This window comes from Narcine bancroftii, chromosome 7, assembly GCF_036971445.1.
Source record: "Narcine bancroftii isolate sNarBan1 chromosome 7, sNarBan1.hap1, whole genome shotgun sequence".
Lineage (NCBI taxonomy): Eukaryota > Metazoa > Chordata > Chondrichthyes > Torpediniformes > Narcinidae > Narcine > Narcine bancroftii.
In genome coordinates, this window is record NC_091475.1 from 26786742 (window position 1) to 26809014 (window position 22273).

The 22273-nt window shown below is 38.6% G+C and overlaps 1 protein-coding gene and 1 pseudogene across 1 annotated transcript; one reads left to right on the top strand and one right to left on the bottom strand.

Annotated features, from left to right (window-relative positions):
* Positions 1–1740: 1740 nt before the first annotated feature.
* LOC138739977 (prostaglandin F2 receptor negative regulator-like) lies at positions 1741–19171 on the bottom strand. The gene is made up of 9 exons (XM_069892433.1): positions 19150–19171; positions 17270–17635; positions 13539–13961; positions 12334–12717; positions 10597–11019; positions 9980–10393; positions 5949–6056; positions 4793–5095; positions 1741–3789 (listed from the first exon to the last, which is right to left on the bottom strand). The coding sequence occupies exons 1-9, from the start codon at positions 19169–19171 to the stop codon at positions 3626–3628; spliced, it is 2607 nt and encodes an 868-aa protein (XP_069748534.1). The 3' UTR covers positions 1741–3625.
* Positions 19172–20986: 1815 nt separating this feature from the next.
* LOC138739978 (superkiller complex protein 8 pseudogene) lies at positions 20987–21881 on the top strand (annotated as a pseudogene).
* Positions 21882–22273: the final 392 nt, after the last annotated feature.

The following is a 22273-nucleotide window of genomic DNA, read 5'->3' on the forward strand; positions in this document are numbered from 1 at the left end:
CCCACCCATCCAAGCTCCCGACAACCTGGCTGCGCTCCCAACCGAGATCCTTACGCCTGGCCACCCACCCATCCAAGTTCCAAATGCTATGAATGGTCCTGGCTGACACCCCAAGTGACGTAGGTATTTACCAAGTTCAAAAGTACTATGTCGACCCCTTAAATATTACCCTAAACATTGGTCCACAAAATTCAATTATTACGTGTATATACAGTATGTGTACTTCTTGATATTGAAACCAATACAAATTAGCAGTTTAAAAACTACATACATGAATAATTATTACACACATGTATTTAAATAAAATATTTGTAATGAAATGTACATGTAAAAGTAAAAATGCAATTTATTTTTCATGCCTTGTGGCTTTCAAACACCTGAAGTTTATTTTATGTGACTCTTGCATTAAGCAAATTCAGCCACCCCTACCTGAAACCTTCTTTACCACTTGCATGGCCATTTCTAAGGATCCCAGATGCTTCTGCACATCAATGTTATTAGAATTCTTGTCATTAACCACATACTTTCTTCTTGTATCTGACTTCTAAAGTGTAATACCTCATAGTTGACAGGATTAAACATCATCTGCCATTTCTCTGCCCATATCTGTAACAGATCCATATTCTTCTGTATTCGTTGATAACCCTCTACACATCTTAAGAGTCAACTACAGACTTGCTAAGTTTATGAGAAATGTCATTACTAAAGCAGAACAAAGTTTTAGGGTCTTGTTCTTAAGCACGAGGTTCCCCAGCTTCTTCAAAATCTCAGACCTGCAAGTGAGAACAGCAGTTAACCAAGTGATGCCGGTAATTAAGAGTACAAGGGTAGCTCCAACCTGATCATTGTTATTGGGCTGCTTTGATTCATTAAAAGCACAAGTAAGAAGTGAAAACTTGAAAGGAAGATGGAAGGTTTTTCTGATCATATGAAACTATCTGAAGCAAGATATAAGCAAATGAAGACTGTGAAAATGAGGCCAGGGAGACATTTACAAGGGATCTGGGAAAATAAAACTGAATTGTTCTTGAGTTTCCATTTTAGATTAAACATTGATTTTTACACTATGTGGGATCCAAATGCATCTTCCAACAGCTAGCAAAATCTGAGCAAATTTAAGGACAAAAGTATTTTCTGTAAATCAATACAATGAAAGAAATACCTTGGACACTGAAGAACATAAATATCTTTAGAAATGATAGAGAGAACAGCAGAGTATTTCAGTAGCACAAAATTAAACCCCCACAGTACAAAATTCTGTAACCATTATTTGAAATAAACAGACTTGGTTCAGGCCAGATTAACTAGTCCTGTTACAAAAATTCTACATATATTATATTTTCATCAACTCAACAACAGAATCATACCATTCAGTTCCTTCTTTAGCAAATTACAATCTATGAAATAGTTGATGTCTCAAATAAAAGACACAAAATATCACATTTTTAAAGAGTCATCAGGGCAGCCACTTATACATTGCAAAACAAATTGGGTGGACGTGAGGGGAGGGGCAGAATATGTATATTAATGCAGCACCTGTCTGACAATCACACTCAAGTATTATAATATTCTAAGAGAAGCCACATCTTCCTGATTGCGACACCATCAACCAGGTTAACATAAAATACAAAATAGCACAATGTGAACCTGAACAAGAAATGGTTGAAAATACAAAAAAAAGCCACCAATCAAGGTTGGCAAACACTTCTGCAAGTCTGCCAGAAATGAGTTACAATTCCCTTTGTGAAAATGAAATTTTATTAAGGACAACTAGGAACAGTGTCAGTGGCTTTGACTTGAGCTATTAAATTTATATATTGCAAGTGCCAACAGATAAAGTCACAAGATTACAATTCTAATCGAACCATCGTAAAACATACAAGTATGTTTCTTTTGATTTAATAACATTTCGTCATGTTTTGGAATATTCCAACAATACATTGTTGGTTTTTGCCCTGTTCACTCAGTTGAACAAAACAAACACACACACATACTGCAGAGAAAGAAATATTGAGCCTTTCCAGACGTGTTTCACGGGACTGTTGGTTTAACTTCAGTTCTGCAAGTGGAAAGGCAGCAGCAGGTTGTGGGCACAGTAACTACTCCGAATAAACATTCAAATCTGGACTCTTTTTCAAAACAAGCTTACTGCCTAAGTGTTTGAAGGCCATTCCACTTTAACAGGATGGAGGCATTTAATAATGGAGTGAAAGCTCCCTGTGAACAAAAAAGGAGCCTACTATTCAGTGATGGAAGAGTCACCAAGGATAATACACCAAAAGGAAATAAGAGATTTTGCTATGAAATCATTTCACTCTACGACCCCCTCCTTCAGCCAAAATACAGAACTTGCTCTTGTGCCCGGGTGGCCCTTTAGGGTAGTAGTTGTGGTAGAAGTCATGACTTTCCTTCCCACCTTCATAATATGGAACAGTGAATGAGGCAGCCAGCTGCTCCCCTTGTGAGGATGGAATGAAAATCCATGGGAGTGCTGGTAAAGACCAACAAGATGTCAAACCTTCGCACCAAATTTGTCCATTCAACTACTGCACCACCTAATTTAGAAAGGAAATAAGAGGTAATGATCTCATTCTCCAACTGTTCCCTTGATATACAAAATGGCACAAGTCGCTTTATTCTTTTCATGTCAAGTATAACCTTTACCATGTAGTCAAGGATAATGATGACTTTTCATATGCAGTACAAGTTCAGTGGAAGGTGAACAATACCCAATTACTCATGAACTTTCTCTGAACCTAAACTTTTAAAGAAAGCCAAAATCATAATTCTACAAGGGCAGAGTATACACCAACAGAAAATAAAATTGTGCCAAAAGTCCTTGAGCCAATGTGCCTACATCAATACAAGCCCAAGAAAATGCCTAATAATTTACTCTGCATTTTGTTTTGCCTAGAAATGCATCTAACTTAAATAACAATCTGTATTGACAAAAAGCTAGGCATTTTATCATTAATTCAAGTACAAAAGTGTGTTATGCGGTGTATAAATTTCAAATCATGTTCGTTCAAAAGCAGCAAAGTGTTTCCACTTAGCAGAATTCTAGATTTACAGTGGAACTTCTGGTCCTCTGAAAACAGCGAGAGCATTTTGCTGTCTGGCAAGACAAACTCTGTTTTTGGAGCAGTGTTTGTCAAAATGAGCAAGATCTAAAGGATAGCGCTGAACAAAAGGCCCCAGCCTTTTTAAAATCCAAATTTGTTACTTTGCCAAAATTTACCTCAATAATATTGCAAAATGATTTTGAACTCACTTTGGCAGAACCAATACTTATCCTTGCCATCATCCAAGGGAAATGCCTCTTCACTGTTAATTTGAGAGTACAACATGATTGGGCCCAGCTTTTCTTGAGAAATGGACACATGGAGTAGGAACTGGCAGCATTTCCAAAGCACTACTTATAGTAGTGTAAAATGCATGGACATTCCCAAAATATCATTACTCCACTCAAGAAACTGAACATGGCTTCCTTTTTCTTAAAATTACTCATTATTTCATGTGGATAATTTCCAAAAGACCTGACATCATCTTTGTCCTTCCCAAATGTCAGCATACAGGTAGTTTCAGTAGTTCATCCAATGGTCACTCCTGAACACTGAAAGAGATCTCAGCTAATGCACTTCTGGAGTAACCCATGTCGCTCATTCATCGCTGAAGCTCTCCCTCCGGAACGGTTTGGAAAAGCACAATATCCGATTGTACATGCGAGAATTGCAATTATTAAGGCACTGCCAACCCCATACAACAACGGCATCTTAAAGGAGTCCAGGACTAGAGGGAAGGGGGGGGGGTGGGGAGGAGAGAAAAAAAAGCAAAAACAGTTAGTACGTTTGTTCGTATGCTGCTCCTCGCTGCTTTAAGCTGGTTCATTTCTATTCGAGTACTTTATTGTTGGTCTTTCTGAAATGCTGACACTGTGCTGAACTGTTTATTTTATCCAACAAACTGACTGATTAAACACTCATTCCCTTTGTTCTTCATAATACTGTTATAATTATTTTATCTTTAAATTTCAATAGTTTAACATTTCAAACATTTTTTAAAAATCAGCTGTTGCTTTCATCTTCATAGACATTGGCCCACAGGAAATTCTCACCTTGAATGAGCCAATCATAAACTTTCTATGCCGCCCAGAGTTAAGTCACTGCTCAATTTTTTTTTGTAAATGGGATTCCTGCTTTTTAAAAGGTAATTATGTTTCAATAGATAGTACAAAGCATCTTCTGTTAGCAAAGACCATGCAAATAGGTCAAAGATCTAATGGGGTGGCAACTCTGAAATGAATCTAGAGTTTTCCCAACCCCACAATATTGGGTTTATTATTGATTAGCGATGTCTGGTATGAATCTTGGCCGACATAACATTAGTTATTTTCAGTTAGGAAATTATTGAATGTTATGCTAATTCTCAGCAGTCTCAAACCCGAAAGACAAAAGAATATCAACTGCACCCAAATTTAGAAAAAAAATCAAGATATAATAATTATTCAACTTGAGAGGATGCACAATTTCAATTGAAAATCTTTTTTCCTTTTCCTAGATCAGTTTGAATATTGACCAATAATTACTGTAGATGGAAATAGTCTTCTTACTTTCTGCCAATAATCAAGATAAAAAAGATTTAAATGGCCAATAGAACATTTACATCCTTTGCACAAACCAAAGATTTAAAAGTTCACTGTAAACAGAAAAATAATTCGTACTGGAAAGAATCCTGTGCTAGGCATTTGAGTTTTGATCGCTGAAATCTTCTTTATGAACAAATCAAAACTAACCTGAAATGTCAATGCGAACTGAAAGTACAGCAGATTCCTGTGGTGGTATTCTCTGCCATATTCCAGCCTCTGATATTATCCAAGGGGTCACTTTGCAAAAATAATCTCCAGCAAAACCACTGTCTGAACAATATACTTGCAGACTGAATTTGTGCATGCCAACTCGCTCAACACAGATGCCGTTGGTACCCAAGTCTCTCAGATACGTAACCACTGATTTCCGATCGATCAATACCAGTGGACTCAAGCTGTCATTATAAGGAAGAAGTTGCTGGAAGAACCATTCCACTTCATATAAAGCATCTATGATTAAAAAAAAGATAAATCATTTGGACTAATGAACAGTCCACAACAATGAGCACATCTATATTGAATCCTATTCAAACCCACAATAATCAATGCGCATAATTTTAAAACTATACAAATCCAGGATTTGAGAAACCTCACACAACTTATTTCAAACATACCTGAGAAAATAACACTTCAATTGGGATAAGAGTTTTTATCCAAAAGGGATCAATTCTCAATGAGCATCAAAATGGATGGATTAAATCAGTAGAGTTCAAGAATAGTTACTGGCATCAGATACAATAGATTCTCTTAGAGGAAAAATTGTGAGGGGAGAGCATCAAAAACACTGCCTAAAAAAGCAAGGAGCTAAGCCAGGGAGACACTCAAATCTCATTAGTCCAAAATTTATATTAAATTAATCGTGGTCCTGGTAGTCCAGAGCGACCACATAGTTGCACTCAAATGCACTCTTAAACTGGTCTTGTAGGATTCAACAGTACAGGGCAGTTCCCCAGCAGAAATCTGTCACATGAACCCATTCATTTCAATGAAGAGGAACATCCAAGCAGCCAGGATGGGGAGAATTTCAGTTGAAGAATGAAGTGCATTTTTCCTCCAGTGATTCTGCACATCCTGCAACTGCATCCTTAATAAGTGCCACATTTCCCAAAATAATCAAACTTTTTCAGATGAGCAGTGGAACTGCACGAAGTGAAGCTAGAACAAAACACTAAATGGCAGCAGCTGTCATAAAATACTGCTCTCGCTGGTTGAAGATGCAAATCTGCTGAATGTCAATCAACCCAGCGAAGCTACTCTGGAAGCGCACACCACAATAGAGAGAGGGCAATATTTCTCAAATTACCTGACGCATTAGGTATCTCCAACAGGTCAACAGTGCAGTTCATTTGCAATGTTTCTCCTTGGTACACATGAGATCTCTCTGACTCCAAAGTCACATTAAACAGAGGAGCTGAAGAGCAAAATGAGACATTAAAAAGTGAGCATTGCTTTGTTTTATAATGCTCAACATTAAATGCAACTGTATTTTTCAACTCTGAAAGTGCATTCTGTGGAAGGAAGTTAAAGAAGATGGTTTCATACAACTTAAGGTTTATAACTAGAATGATCAAGAAAACTCTCATGCTCGGAGGATGGGCAATGCGGAGGCTGGAAAATGAATTTTGAAGATTTGCCATTTTCCTCCCATCACATCCTTATTCTGTTGGCATTGGGTGGTCTTCCACATTTCTTTCAGCAGCGCCTTCCCCTCATTGAGAATTATAGTTGAGGATTGTTAGACAACTGTTCAAGCATGATGCACATTAGCACGCAAATCTAATCATGATCAACTTGGAAATCGTCTTAAAAGGAACATTTTAGGGGAGCATCTTCATCCAACCACGTCATTGAAATTCTTTATTTTAAAATTGATCTGACATTAAAAGCTTCTCTTACTGAAAATGGGAGGACCCTTACTTGAGTCAATCCAAACTTTAAAGCACTGTTAATTTACACCAATTCCAAGTACGCAAATGTGCTTTGTGAATTATGACTGCTTAAAGTAATTTAATCATTCCTATTTAGCAGTCCTGCATTTTACAGGAAGATGCTATTTTGTAAATGAATCCTGACAATGGTTTGGGCCTTCAAACTAACCAGTGTATACAGTGACTTTACACCATTAGGAATTTGAAATTTTAGTTGCCTAGTACATTTAAGTAGGAATTGATAGTTTATTGGATATCAAATCAAGGATTAAAAGGATTGGAAAAGAAAGCATTGCAAGTTTAAATAATGAAGCTATGAGGGGCCACATGACCTTCAATTACAGGTACACAATCCTTTATCCGGAACCCTTGGAGGACAGTGTGTTCCGAATTTTGGATTTTTCCGGATTTCAGAACAAAAGCCAGCTGCCCCAGATTTAAGCCCACCCGAATTGTGCTGCCGTATCCACCCCCTTCCAGTTGTGCTGCCATCTCTCTCTCTTCTCCCCCCCCCCCCCAAATGGCGCTGCTGTCTCTCCCCCTCCCCCCACCTCGAGTCGCGCTGCCGTCTCTCTCTCTCCCCCCCTCTCTTTCATACCAGCACCAGGAAAAAAAAGGCGGTTTTTGAAGCTTTCTTAATTTTAGATGTCTGGATAAAGGATTGTGTACCTGTACTGGATTTCCAATTCGGTTAAGTTCACCAAACCCTCCCAAATAGTAGAAAAATTCAGCTTCCATTCATTTGCATCTATCATTTCCCTGAGCAGAACTTTCATCCTTGAAACTACATGAATTGACCAGAATGCTCCCAAACACTTGAAGTACAGAAACAGAGCATGTATAGGTTTATAGAGATAGAACCTCAGCCCAATTTGTCCATGCCAACTAAGTTATCGATCTAATGGAGTCCCAATTGACCTTTTACCCATAAAACCCTTTCTATTCTTGAACCATCTGTGTAGGGAAGTGCAGAAATTGAGGGGGAATGTGTAAAAATAAAATGGAATTAGTGTCAATGGATGTTTCATGGTCAGCAGGGTTAAAAGGCCTACTTCTGTGTTGCATGACTGTACATCACAAGTAGATTGAACATCAATTTCTCCCCAAGAGCCTGCTCCATTATTTAATCAGTTAAGCTATTAAGTGCCACTTCCCTATAACCCCCTATCCTATAGATAACATTCAATTTTTTCTACCAATATGAAGACTAAACAATTTTCAATACTATTTACTGATTCTATACACTCACCTACTAAACAGGTCTATTTTGCCTTAAAATTTATATTCTCTTATCCCATGCCACCATGCAGATTATCAACATCAGCACACAGCAGCATGGTGACAACTCTACACGGAAGGTGACCACTGCAGCAGACCAGTGAGGGGCTCAGCAGCTGAAGGTCCCTCAAAGGCTGCAGCTGTTGGCAATTTAGGGTCAAAGGACCCACAAAAGTCATAGGCTGCTCGAGACTGGGTCAAGGGAACCAGGTATCAAGAGAGTATTAAAGATAAGAAGGGCTCCCAAAGGACTTCAGGCACTGAACGCATCCTGATCATACCAAAAGTTTGGATCCGGAGCTTTGGTTGTCATGGTTTGAATAAGAGCCTGTGAGGCTGCTGGAGTGCTGGAGGCAAATGCTCCGTGTCTCTGAAGGGACTTTCTTTTGCTTCTCTTTGTCCTGTTCTTAAGGCGGTTGGGCAATGCTCAAGGTTCCTTTTAGTGTCACATAATAATACATAAAAATGTAATATTACATGACACTAAAAGGAACCTTAAATATAGATATATTGCATCCAGGTCATTGACACAAATTGTGAACAGCTTGAGGCCCAGAACTGATCGCTGTGACACCCTATGAGGTACTACAACCCCAACCTAAATTGACTAGTTTATTCTTCCATTTCTGTCCATTAACCAATCTTCAATTTCCTTCCCCACCCCCCCCCCCCTCCCCACCCCCATGCCCAATATCACTCCATTCAGAAAAACAAAGCACCCAACAGATTTGGTAAATGCTATTGCATTTTTTTGGACTATCAGTTTTGGACTCTGGCCACTTAGCTACTTCAGCTTGTCATATGATTGCTTTTGTTACTTTAATAGCCAGGAGATCTATTCTGCTCAAATGGAAAGACCCCAAACCACCTCCTAAGTTCCAATGGTTTTCCCCAAACAAACGCATGTTTAAATTGAGGGAAAAAAAATTAGAAGTGGGTACTGTTGACCCTTCGGTTAAATTTGAAGAAACATGGAGGCCATTTATTCAACATTTTTTTAATATGATGCAAGTTAATCCTTTCTGAATCCTTTTAAACATTTTTTTTGTGAGTGTAGAGGAGTGGAATTAGCCACAAAATAATTGTTTAACCACTGAAACATGGTCACTCAGCTTTTGTTTTGTTTTTTGTTTTGTTTCTTAGTTAGGGGGATATTTTTGTAACAAAGTGCGATTCCTTTTCATGTTTGGCCTTTAAGAGATTGGGAGGCTCAGTTTACATATGTTGCTCGATGTCGGTGTTTGTATATGTAAACCGTTGTTACTGCAATCCCAATCCTTTGCATTATTTTTATGTTTATTAATCTGAAACTTAATAAAAATAGTGAAGAAAGAAAGATTTGGTAAACACCAGTTAAACTTCCCATAAATTCTTGATGGGTCTTCCCCATCCTGTTGACAAATTTCCATTTTGGAAATTTTGGTTTGGCGTTCAGAGTTTGGAGGCAAAAGATCCATGGCTTCCTTCAAAAGAACAGAAAAGGGCTTCTTCCAGTGTTTTCATCATTTATTTTGTTCCTGCTATCTTTTGGACAGATTGCCATCAATGTCATCTGATATTGAAATAGTAACTTCAGATCAAAGTTTAATTTTCGCCATGAATCACTTTTGGATGTCATGATCTGACCAAAATGCTGGAGAAATTATTTTTGTATCACTACACACAAGAAAGTGGTGATGAGATTGTCAATTTCATCTGAAATGATTCCTCATTTCTTACAAGAAGGTACCAGGTTATTTCTATTGTGTGAGCTTCTGCAATATTTTTTAGGATGCTCGATTCTGGAGCAATTTGCAATTTGCAAGTGTACCGATTTGTTGAGGCATTATATAGTTGACCATAGAACTGTTAATTGACTTGCATTTATAGACACCTTGGTTGATGAACAAATGGACAGGGTGTTGAGTACAGCAGCAGGGGCTTCATATGACGAATGAACATAATGTTGGTGAGATTACACTTCAAGTATTGAGCACAGTTTTGGTCACTTAGCAGTGGAAAATGGTGCAGGAAGAACCCCTGAAAATGTTACCAGGCTCTAGTTCTAAGGATAGGCTGAATAGTCTGAAATATGGGAGGACCATTTAATTTGTTACAATATTCAGCAAGAGTTAAACGTAGAACTTACCTGCTGTTTTAAAGGTGACAGCAATGGCATTTGAGTAATTAGAAATGGCCTCAGACCACCCTCCATTTGCATCCGGAACCCATGCGTGGACCAGACAGTAATATGATCCTTCATCAGAAAACTGAGTCTTGTACAATCGGAAACGGAATTTCTTGTCACTGACTTTCTCTAAAACAACATCTTCTGGTCGATCCTTAACATCCCACTGCTCCAGTTTCACCACTGAGTCCCGAGTCAATGAGATGAGCTTTTTACTGGCCTTTGCATCAGTGAAAGCTGGTTCATTCATTGTTATAATCACTGAATAATGAGGAACTTCAACATGCTCTGCAGAAATGCTACATGTCATTTCAAAAGTGTTACCTCTTGTAGCTACTGGCTTCTCCTCGGCTGCTGTAATGCTTAGGCTTGGTTCTGGGTGGAAGGAACACTAGCATTAAATGTTGGCTGAGACACACGTCATCATCCGAAAACAATGATTCCATGATATCATACAGAAACAAGACAAAAGCCTCTGCAATGCATCGTTCTTCTAGAGAGAGGCATTTTAAAACAAACAACAGCATAATAGTTGGTCTGCAGAACAAAGCCTCACTAAAAGTTTAGGAATACTTTACCTTCAGTTTTCCAGAATATATCAACAGCAAAGGAAGATAATTCCTGTTTTTGCAACCACGTATTTCCTCGTTGTTTAATCCATGCGGAAACATTGCAAAAATATTCCCCTCGGTCAGAGACTGATGCATGATGCACCTGAAAACTGAAAGTAAAATACTTCGGCTTCATAAAAGTAGCCTCTCCAGTTTTGGCTCGCTCATTATACTGATCACTGAGTTTTAGTGTCCAATCTTGATCCATCTTCGCTATTGGGACACTCATTTTGGCAACTCCATCCATCCCTTTTGGTTTGTAATACCATGTGACAGTCAGCCTTGCATCATCTGCATTTTGTAGATCTAACACCAGGCACTCAAGCTCCGCTGGCTCTCCTGAAGAACTAGGTGTCCTAATGGAGCGTAATGCCACTGTGTATGTCGGATCTGTGAACATGATTAGATCAAAGGTTACCTTGAACTTTCCCAATAAACAAATATTAACACATCTCATTTTATAGGTGATACTACAGATAATGCGGATTTTTCAATAAGCAGACCATGACATTCTGTGAACAATATTTCAGTTGGAATATTTTTATACCATGATTTAGATCATATGTTTATTGGTATACACAGTGATGCATTCACAAGAAGTCTTAAATTGGCCAGGAATTAAATAAGTTGCAAGAAATTTAAAAGATCTAAATAGGAGTAATATAGTAAGTTATTTAAACACTTGTTAATCCAGCTAAATAGAAAGGGCAAATGATAAAGTACATCACAAATTAAAAAACCCTACCCTAGTTCATAAAACAATATGTTAATGATAGAGCTATGGATTTGGTTAACTGACATTGCAGCGAGATTCTAGCACTATTTCTTAGTAAGGGATTGCTTAAGGTGGTACATGGGTGGAAAGAAAAAGGTTGAAAACCACTGCTTCAATTGTACCTCATTGACTCATTATGTGTACGTCTTCAGAACTCCAAAGGAAATGGGCGAATGACAATTTTTCTCAAGCAAAATATTTCAGTGACAACTGGGTCTAGAGCAGTACTTCCCACTCACATACCACCTTAAGCAATCCCTTACTAATCACAGAGCACTGATAGCATAGGGAGTAAAGTGGTATGTGAGTGGAAAGAAAAAGGGTTGCGAACCACTGTTCTCGCATGAATCTGTAATCAGTGTTTCATAGGACAACAACGATGGAGCAAAAAAATGTTAACATTTAGTTTATTAATTTAGGCCTCGATATTTCTGGCAAAGTAAAATTATGATCTTGATAGAGAAGAGAATTTCCTGTGCATTTCAATTCCCCAGGCCCACGAGTATGCGTTATGAAATTGTGGCATTTAATCATAGTCAAGATTGCAAGGAAAGAGGAGCAGATTTTTTTCTCATTCCTCTTTGCCCAACAAGTCTTCATGGCAGAAAAAAAGCCAAGATAGTTGAAATCTGAATGGGATAAAAACCTTGCATTGTGCCAGTCAAGGTACAGCATTGTACCATATTCCAAAGGGTAGCTACTGTTTCAGAAAAGTGTAAATTGGAAAAGATGCTTCCAACTGTTATTCTTTACAATGACAACCGTGAATTTATCTAATTAACCCCATTAGATTCCATCCTATTTCAGTAGTGTACAATGCAAAATGACTCTACTTGCTCTGCCATGGAAACAATGGTCTCCATTTTCATGTGATGTTGCTAATTATGTTCAATTGTTCAAGCAGGTAAAACAATGAAAAATGAAATTACCTAGAAGTGCCACAGTGACCTTGAGAGGATTGGAGATCTTCTCTGCTGCTTTGTGTCTTAACCCATTGGTATATGGGATCCAAACAGAGGCTGCACAGTAATAATATCCACTATCTGTTTCATCGACTTGTTGCACTCTTAGATTGTAGTCACTGCCACTAATTTTGCTCAAAGAAACAAAATCTGAACCATTAACTATCGCTGCAAGGTTCATGTGCACCAGGAGTTTCCCACTTTGAGGATTTATTGCTGGAGAAGAGCTGAAATACCAGCTGACTTCTACGGCAAAGTCTTCAACACCTGTTATACTGCAGACAAGATCAACCGTATCTCCTTTGTTCAAAGTGAGCAACTTTCCACTTGTAGAGATTTCTAGTTTCTGCGCTGAAATATAAAAATTATATTCTTTAGTAAAATTTCCTCCAATAAGAATACCAAAAGCAAATGTTCTATTGTGTCCAAAAAACGTTGTAGCAGAAAATTAAAAACACACATCATGTGCCTTAATATGTAACTGATCAAATTTTAAAAAAAAAGCAAGTTCCCATCGAACTCTATTTACAAATGAGCAGGAATTAAGAGCCTTGTATACACATCTGCTTCATCCAACTTTTGAACTGGCGATGAATTATCTTGGAGCAACCTGGAGGAATCCCCAGATTTCTACATCAATCACCAATTTAAAAGGTGCCTTCCACTGTTCCAATTTTGCTGAAAGTCTTCCTCTTCCGACTTGCTCTTTTTATGTATAATCTTTCAAATAATGTTTTCCCATTTCAATTTTGTAAGTATTTCTGAAATAATTCTTCCCTAGTTTTCAGCAGTTGTCAAGTCCAATCTTGCTTTTAAAGTAACTCCATACAAAGTGCTGATCTACCCAGCAAAATGGGCAATGGAAATCCACCAACATTTGAATGATTTCCCCCCCCCCTCCCAATTTAGACACACAGAATGGTAACAGGCACTTACAACCCACAAGCCCAGGGCTGCCTAATTGACCTACCCCAGTACGTTTTGAAGGGTGGGAGGAAACTGGAGCACCTGGTGGAAACCCACAGACACGGGAAAACATACAAACTCCTTAATGACTGTGCCAGATCTGAAACCAGGTCACTGGCGCTGTAACAACATTGCACTCTACTGTTATGCCTAACGGCACTGCCTGAAGCTAAATTACAAGATGATTTATTATATGTGTGTTGTACCTAAAGACTGGACTTCAATTGTTGCAATACTTGTACTTTTTTCTTGGATTTTTTTCCAGTTGGAGCCATCTTCTTTGACCCACTCTGCTGCCGTACAAGAGTAAACGCCACTGTCCTCAAGCTGCAAGGGATCAATAAACAATTTGAAGACACCATTTTTTTCCATGCGCATTCTAATATCGCCACGCTGGTACCTATCTGCATATAAACCACCAGGTAAAAACTGATCCTTTTCAGTGAATGACAGAATGTCATCGGCAACACCTCCATTTTTTGTTAACTGCCACGTGACAGAAAGGTGGGTGGAAACAGGTGACACAGTTGATGCAACACACTGAAGTTCCAGTGGCTTTCCTTCTGTGTAGTTTACATTCATCACACTTCTGGACTTTGCAGGTGACACAGTCAGTTTATCTGCAATCACTGATAAAAGAAGAATTCAAGATTACTGACAAAAGACCAGAAAGTTTAAAATCAGTATTTATACAAGAACTAAGCCTCTACTGCATGTCCTTCATTTCAAATCCTTGATAATCAACTGTAAATTCTTGTTTCTGTTCCAATAAAAGTCATTTAAGATATGGGAACAATTAGAGAAATACTCTTTACAATGATTAAAGTTTTAGCAACCAGTACGCTTTGCTACAAGGTGACCAGCAAAAGGATTTGTGATGTAAGGAAATATGTCATTATTCAATAAGAGGATTTGGATTGCTTCATGGAGCGTTGGATAGACACCTGTGTAAAAGCAGCTCACAAGGAGAGAATGGAGAGGTCAGGTCCGTTTTCCCTGGTGAAAATGGGGCCGAGAGGCAACGTGATGTAGGTAAACAAAACTATGCGAGGCCCTGAAAGGAAATGGACCCTAGGTACATGCCCTAAGAGAGGGGTGCCCAAAATTACAGGGCATATGTTTAAAAAGAGAAGGCAGTGTCTTAAAGAAGATTTGAACAGTACATTTTTCATAAAAAGTAATCGGTACCAGGAATGACTGAGAGGTGATGGTGGCTGCAGGAATGGTAGGGACATTTAAGCAGAACCATGACAAGTTCTTAAATGAACAAGGCATTGAGGGATTATGGAAATATTGAAGACAAGTGGGAATAGTATGGATAAGCATGATGCCATCAAGGACACAATGGGCCAATGGGCCTGTTTCCAAGCTGTACAACTCCATAGAACTGTACAAATATTTGATGGCAAAAATATTCCAGGAAGGTGGAGAACCAAGCAGTGGGACTACCAAGAGCTGGCCTAGATTCCAATAAATCAATGGCTTATTTTTGTTGTTCTATTCTCCAGTTCAAAAACAAATCTATTGTTTCTGGCAAAGCATTCCATGGACTGTCAACCAAATACTCAGCCACCTTCCTTCTTTTATTTTAAAAAAGCTGTCAAGTTATTGTCATCCAATCATCAAATTACTGACCAGAATACCCAAATTATCTTCCTAAAATACCTCAAACTCGCCTTCTTGACCCAATTCTCTTTCAATATGTACTTCTTGTGGAAGGCAAGCCAAAAAAGAAAATGCAAACAAAGCAATAGAGTTTCTGATTATTTGAAAAATCATTCTACTGAAATTCGAATAATCAAAAAAAAAATTTTTTTTTTGGCTGAGACGAGTTGAATTTATTTCAACCCACCGTGCTCAAGTGGGGCTACAGGGAATCAGTTTTACAAAGGAGACATTTGTCCACAGGTTGCACATTAAAGGAAAAGGATAGCACTGATTATTTATTTATAAATAGTCTTTTTTTTTGCCATGAGTTATTGCAACTTTAGGATAAATTGCATTGTGGCATTTTCAAAATTTGAAATGAATATCGTGCCCTCTCCCCACTTGCTTCCCGAGCCGCTTCCTCTGTCAAATACCCTTTCAGCAGGGTCGCTGAAATTCTGCTGGAGGGCAATCCCTGGGACTGTATGTGCAATCTATTACCACTTACAGGTGAGGTGAGACCTCTGGTTCCCGGGCAGGGCTCGGGCTCTCCGGCAGGATTGGCGACAGCAATGGGGAGGAGTTGGGGATCAGAGACACCTGATCCAAATATTCTGCTGAAGCTACTGCTCTGCTTAAAGAAATTTCTCAACTATCCGAAAAATCTGTACAACCGACATCGTCAGTGTTTCTTGAAAGCAGAATTAGGCAAGCCAAAAATAAAGAACTGCAAAGAATGAAAAGTTAACATTGTTTGAGATTCAAATTCACCTGTACACGGTTAGTTCAAAATTGAACCGTGGGAATTGAGGCATCAGTTTTGACTTGGGAATAACGTTGTTAATGGAGTCAGAAGGTTTAAGTTCATAATGCAGTCAGGAGGTTATACTGCACCGAATGTATACTTCAGTGCAGTATGGAGGTATGACATTACTCAAAGTTCATAAACTGAAACCCCTTGCCTCCTCTTGACTGTATCCAGAGCTCTTCTGTCACTCCAGAGTCATGCATTGTAATGCATCTTTTTTTTTTGCATCCTAACACACACAATGTGATGCAGCTCCATAGAGAAGCATCACCTAAATAAGCTTCACTTGTAGCAACGCTGCCTCCTGTTCAGAAACACGAGTCAGGGTTCAGAGAAACAAAACGACAAATCAGGAGGCTTACTCCAGGGTGGGTGCACATACAGCAGTGATCATGAGGAATCAGCTGCCTTTGAATTAAATGCTGACAAAACAATAGAGTTAAAACCCTTAGGGCTAAAGCTCAGGTGCTGAACATTCATATGGAAAATGAATAGGGAGCGCAAGTTTAAAAAAATCCACTTTCCACATCAGGTACAGGAATGAAGTAAATTTGTAGAGCAACAAAGTCCACCTGGTTTAGTGAACAGAAATGGACAGATGAACAAGCCCTCACCGGGTAGACAAAACCAGTCTTTATTTCTACAATAAAAAAACTATGAAGAGATTCTCTTCCACACCTGCCCAAATTTGACTGGGATTAATCCATCCACTCTCCAATTGAAGATTGCAGTGGTGAGCACCAGTAAACAAGAAGGCAATGAAGACCCACCCTGTTCAATGAAGGAAGGCCTTGAGAAACAATAATCCCAAATCTAACTAAAATCACAAAGCAAATAAATCAAAAGGCTGGAAACACCAACATTTATTGAAAGAGAAACAAAGCTAAGATTTCAGATTAGTATGGCAAAGGGTACGTCTTTAATAAACTATGGTCCAGGTTGCCATGGGGGATATGTTATAAACAAGATCATTCAGCCATCGGGTGAATGTTGGAAATGGAGAGATTAAATCTGAACAACGAAGGCAGTTAGTGTGTGAGACTACAAAGAAGGGAGTAAAAAAATAGTGAATCCAATGTGTCAGACAGTGGAATAGTGAGAAAGAAACAGTCAAAGCACAAATAACTGGTTGAGTGTTTATTTTATTTCAGAATTCCACCTTCTAAATTTTTGTTTGATTTTTCAAAGAAATGTTATGTTTGAATTAAATGTCAGAAATATACCATATTGAGTTTCTGAAACTTGCTAATTTAATTGCTTTCTTCCAGGACAGTACCAGGGATACTATAATTGACACAATACATCTAGCTGGATAAGGACACACAGGTGTTGGTATCACGTGGCTCCAGTGTCAATTGTCATCTTTAGGGGAAGGGGGAAGAAATCAAATGCTTAAATTACTGCATAGAATAATTAAAAAGATTCATTTGCAAAGATACATTCTGAATCAACAGAATTTAATGTACACTTGGCAAAACTTACCTTTTAAATACACAGAGGCTTCATAATTTCCACGACTATCTTTATCTGTACTAGGTGTTTGGCATTGATATTCCCCTTCATCTCCAAAGTGGGCACTTTTGAAGTGCAGCTCCACAGAGTTGTCACTGATCCTCTGCACCCAAATCTCATTTTTTAGTACTTTCTCCCTGTATTCCAGATCTGAAAATTCAGGTTCCAATGTACTGATGATCCTTAACCGATGGTTGCTACGAGACACAAACCAATCAAAATTTTGTTCCGGTGGTCCTTGATAATCACTGACATTGCAGGAAATGCTCACTGGAGTTTTCACCACACGATACAGAGGACCATTTGGGACTTTGACAATGCGTCCCAAGGTGAATCCTGCAAAGAGAAAAATAAGCTGAAACGCACAGTCTCCAAATGAGATGCAAATTATTTGACAAGATGACATTTTATCAATGCTAACATGAATTCTACAAGTGACTGCAAATGGGAAACAACATAACGGATTAAATTACTGCAAATTAACTGTTAGATTTAATTTGTGGCATATCTGGCACAGAACCAGACACATGCAAAGTGTGGCTTAAAAGGCATTTACTGTGACTTCAGTTCCTATTGCCAGCACATCCCTAACTTCACAAGGTACAATTCCCCATCAGGCTCAACATCATATAGTGTTTCTTCAGAGACAACTCTGGTTACAAGTGAATACAGTGAATTTATCATTAAATTAGCCACCTGCCTCACATGGGTATCTAAAATTCTGATGTGACTAATTGTCTTTCTAATTTGTAACTGGCTCCATTATTCAGGAGGTCATCTCCACACTTAAAAGCAATACACTGGTGTTCTTTATTCTTCAATTTATGCAAAGCTGAGGCCATGCACATTAACCACTCGACTAAGCCAAGGAATCATAGCAAAAACAATATACTGTAATGGGTCACATCTTACTACAATGGGTCAATTAATAGGGGTTTCCATATGGGTTTAAAATATTGCACTGGAAATTGCTGAAAGTACAAGCTGATAATGTAACGAAGGAAAACCAGGACGGAGTGAGCAGATCGAGCAGCTGTGCATATCCTTAAGCAATCAAATTAAGGGATTGCAACATTTAAAATGCAGGGACTGCCATGGGCACTGCATGTCAGATCAGTACAGGATACAATAGCGAGGGAGGAGCTGCACAGAAAATGCTATCTTAAATTTTACATCCACAAAATTTGCAGTTATTAGAATAGAGTCTTATAATGATTTTCAGTTTTGAATGCCACACAAGATTTTTGACAGCAAATAAGATTGATTACATGGGTACTTGGATGGAAGCTGACAAGATTTAACAGTGTCAAATTTAATTTCTATCTACCGTACACCAACTTCATTATACTGAATTGAACTGGTGAAGCAAACAATAAGATGCCATTTAACAGAACTTCTCGATTTTCCACACTTCATTCTCCATTTCCTCTTGCCTGAAGCTGCTGGAATGTTTACTCAAAGAGCCCTTCGACTCCCTGATTTTTTATAAAAATGGAACAAGAACTTCAGGACAGACAAGATTAAAAATACAGTGCCTGTTTAGACTCTTGAATAAATACCATTAACTCACACGGAGTTCATCAGCAGAATTAAATTTTGCAAGTCTATAGTCATCCATAAAATGTCACCATTCGATAATTTTCAGATGTTATAATTATTAAAAATCTACACAGGCAAGAATAAGAGATTTGATTGCACTGAATAGAATCCAATCACTTCATAGCAAAAGTACACCAGAATATAAACCAATGTTGGCAATCATTTATCTTAACACTAAAATGAGGCCCTCTTTTGAGCTTGTAAAGATCACAAACGTGGCTTCCCTCCACCACCATTAACTCAGTCCTCACCTGCATCTCCTCCATTTCTCATTTATCTGCCCTGGCCCCCTCACCCCCCAGACAAAACAAACATCGAATCCCACTCATCCTCACCTACCACCCCACCAGCCTTCGCATACAACATGTCAGAATTTCCGGCACTTAAAGGATCCCACCACCAGACTTTTTCCTTCTCCCCTCTCAGCCTTCCGCAGGGACCATGCTCTTCGTGATTCCCTCGTGCACTCATCCCTCCCCACCATGATTTCAGGAGGTGCAACATTTGCACTCACACCTCCTCCCTCACCACGGTCCAGGGCCCTAAACAGGCCTTTCAAGTGAAGCAATACTTCATTTGTATACGTGCTCCCTTTGTGGCGTTCTCTACATCAGAGAGACAGGTCGCAGATTGGGAGAAATCGCTTCGCTGAGCACCTCCTCTCCTTCCGCAACCACAGCGACCTCCCAGTAGCCATTTTTCAGTTCATTTATGAGAATAAATTTAACAAATTGCCTGCAGGATTTGAAGTGACTGTGAAATTAGCATTAGGCTTTGAACATGCTCCTTTTACTGGATACATTTGCTGACTCAACACAGAAGTCCTGGAGAGCCAGGGGCAGAGACCATATGACCAGCTTATTGAAAAGCCAGGGCTTCATTTGCTGAGGAGGCCATTTTAAAGAAGCAGCACAAGAGTAACGAATTCTTCGACCTCCTTTGTGGTTTTACCACTAGGCAAATTGTCAGGGATGAGAGACCCCTTTGACTGACCCACAAAAAGGGTTCTAACTGCAGAAGGCACCACTTATCAACCATGCCAATTAATTGCTTTGGTTTTTCTATCTGCATCTCAGGAGAAAGTTTTAGCCTTTACCACACACACATGGGTAGGTGACTCTTCACCTACCCATACACAATGGTTATATGATGTAATGTATCTAATTTTCTCCAAGCTTAAATAGGACAACATTAAAGATAGAAAGTTTCATTTGGTAAAGATGTGGGGGCCATTCATAGAAAACTATCATGATTGGAAGAATTAAGAATTTTGAATGTTCTGGAGATTCTCTGTCCTATATCTGGAGATCACTATCTGATCCACAAGTTCCCTTTTCTTTTACAAGGATTATCTTAGATTAGAGGGAGGGGATAGATTTGATTTAGTTTTTAGGGTTTTGTTTTTTTTTGTTCTTTTTAACATTTTTTTAAAAAATAGATTAATTTGGCAAATATGGGTTTAACATGGTTATCATGTATTAATTCAACAACTTGTTTCACATCTGGATTAAAGAACTGTCTAATGTAATTCCATCTTTTTTGTGTAATCTATATGAGATGACTTGTTATGTGTTTTTCTTAAAATTTTATGTGTTTATATGTTAAACTCAATAAAAATATTTTTAAAAAGAAAAAGAAAAAAGGCACTTGTCTAAAAATGACATTTATTTGAAATACCTCAACAAGGGTGTTGTGAGAAATCAATGTTCTGTCACCCCAGTCTCTTTCACCCACTTCAGGAACTGCTAACTTTATCCCAAGGCCTGCATGTCTCAACCATCTTAATGTCTGCAACAGGCATCAATTTCAAGCCCACGTGTCATCACTGAATTTCTGAAACTGAACTTTGAACTGTCATCTGAGAATTGAGCCTTGAGCTGTAGTGCCTTGGGGTATTCCACACACACTAATATATTTGCACATAGTTAGAGTTTAAGAAATACATAGTTAGAGTTTAAGAAATAAGTGTAGACTTCCAGGAGGGTTGTCATGGTACCCAAGGCCTACTTGAGAGACCACCTTTGCTTGGGCTCTGCCATCAGGTAAATCATCAATTCCTGTCGGTGGGAAGCTGGAAGAATTAATAAGATGCTATATTGTGTGCTCAAACAAGAACATGCTCATGAAGATTCTATCTGGTCTGTGGCTTGGGGAAAGAGTGAAAAAGATGGCTGAGAGACTATAGTGTCTGGCTCATTAGATGATTTAATCAAAGTCTGGAAATAGCAGGATGAGAAGTTGGAACTAATGTGGACTCTGGAGAGATACCAGCTGGGAGTTGGATCAGTTGACATTAATCATATGGGTGGCACTACAGCCTCCAGTTCTCTGGATGCACACATTCGCCTCTGGGACTTCAAGTCAGGCAAACAGATCAAGCCTTTGGATGCTGGGCCAGTTGATGCCTGGTCTGTGATCTTCTCTCCCAATGGCAAGTTTCTAGCAAAAGAGAATCACTTGTGAAAAGTGAATATATTTGTTGAAAGTGGAAAGAAGGAATCTTCTTTGGACACAAGAGGGAAACTTATCCTCAACACTGCCTTCAGTCCTGATGGGAAATACCTAGCCAATGGTGCTATTGATAGTTCAACATGGCAACCAGAAAGATTCTGCACATGCTAGAAGGCCATGCCAAGCCAAACAGATCCCTGATATTCTCTCCAGATGCTCAGCTTCTCATTACTGTCTCTGGAGATGGTTACATAAAGATTTATGGTGTACAACACGCCAATCTTGCAGGTGCACTGAGCGGTCACTTGTTCTTGGGTGTTGAGCGTCACTTTCTGCCCAGACAACACACATTTTGTATCAAGCTCTTCTGACAAAAGTGTAAAGATGTGGGATGCGGGCTCCAGAAGCCCAGACAACACATTTTTTTGATCACCTAGATCAGGTCTGGGGTGCTAAATACAATGGAAATGGCTGGAAGATAGTTTCTGTGGCAGATGATCGTGAGATCCATATTTATGATTGTCCTATCTGAAGAGTTCTCCAGCTCAGAATGAAAACCTACAAAAGATCTTCATCCACAACTACGAACTGATGCCCCTCTGGGACTATGTAAAAGGCCAATAACATGATTTTTATGTTAACAATTTGGTATTTTATTTTGAAACCAAAAAAATTCCAGATAAATTTAGTTAAGTTTAGACAAATTAGGTGTTACATAATTGTTAATAAATAATTTTAAATATTATTGAAAATATAACACCAAATGGGTGTTTAAAAACATTTAATATAATTGCTGCTTTCTGATATGTACAGTACAACTCCAATTATCGGAAATGGTTGGGTCTATGTCAGATAAACCATTTTTTTGAGAACTGGCCATTTTTTTGGAAACAGCCCAGTAGTAAGAGTAAATCACTGGTATCA

What these genes read in the sequence shown, in the direction of transcription:
- LOC138739977 (XM_069892433.1), bottom strand. Translation starts at nt 19,171, where the DNA reads ATGAGAAATGGAGGAGATGCAG. An exon ending in TATATTCTGGAAAACTGAAG is followed by an intron (nt 10,394 to 10,596) that starts GTAAAGTATTCC and finishes CCTTCCACCCAG; the next exon opens with AACCAAGCCTAAGCATTACA. An exon ending in GGAGATACCTAATGCGTCAG is followed by an intron (nt 5,096 to 5,948) that starts GTAATTTGAGAA and finishes TTTTAATCATAG; the next exon opens with ATGCTTTATATGAAGTGGAA.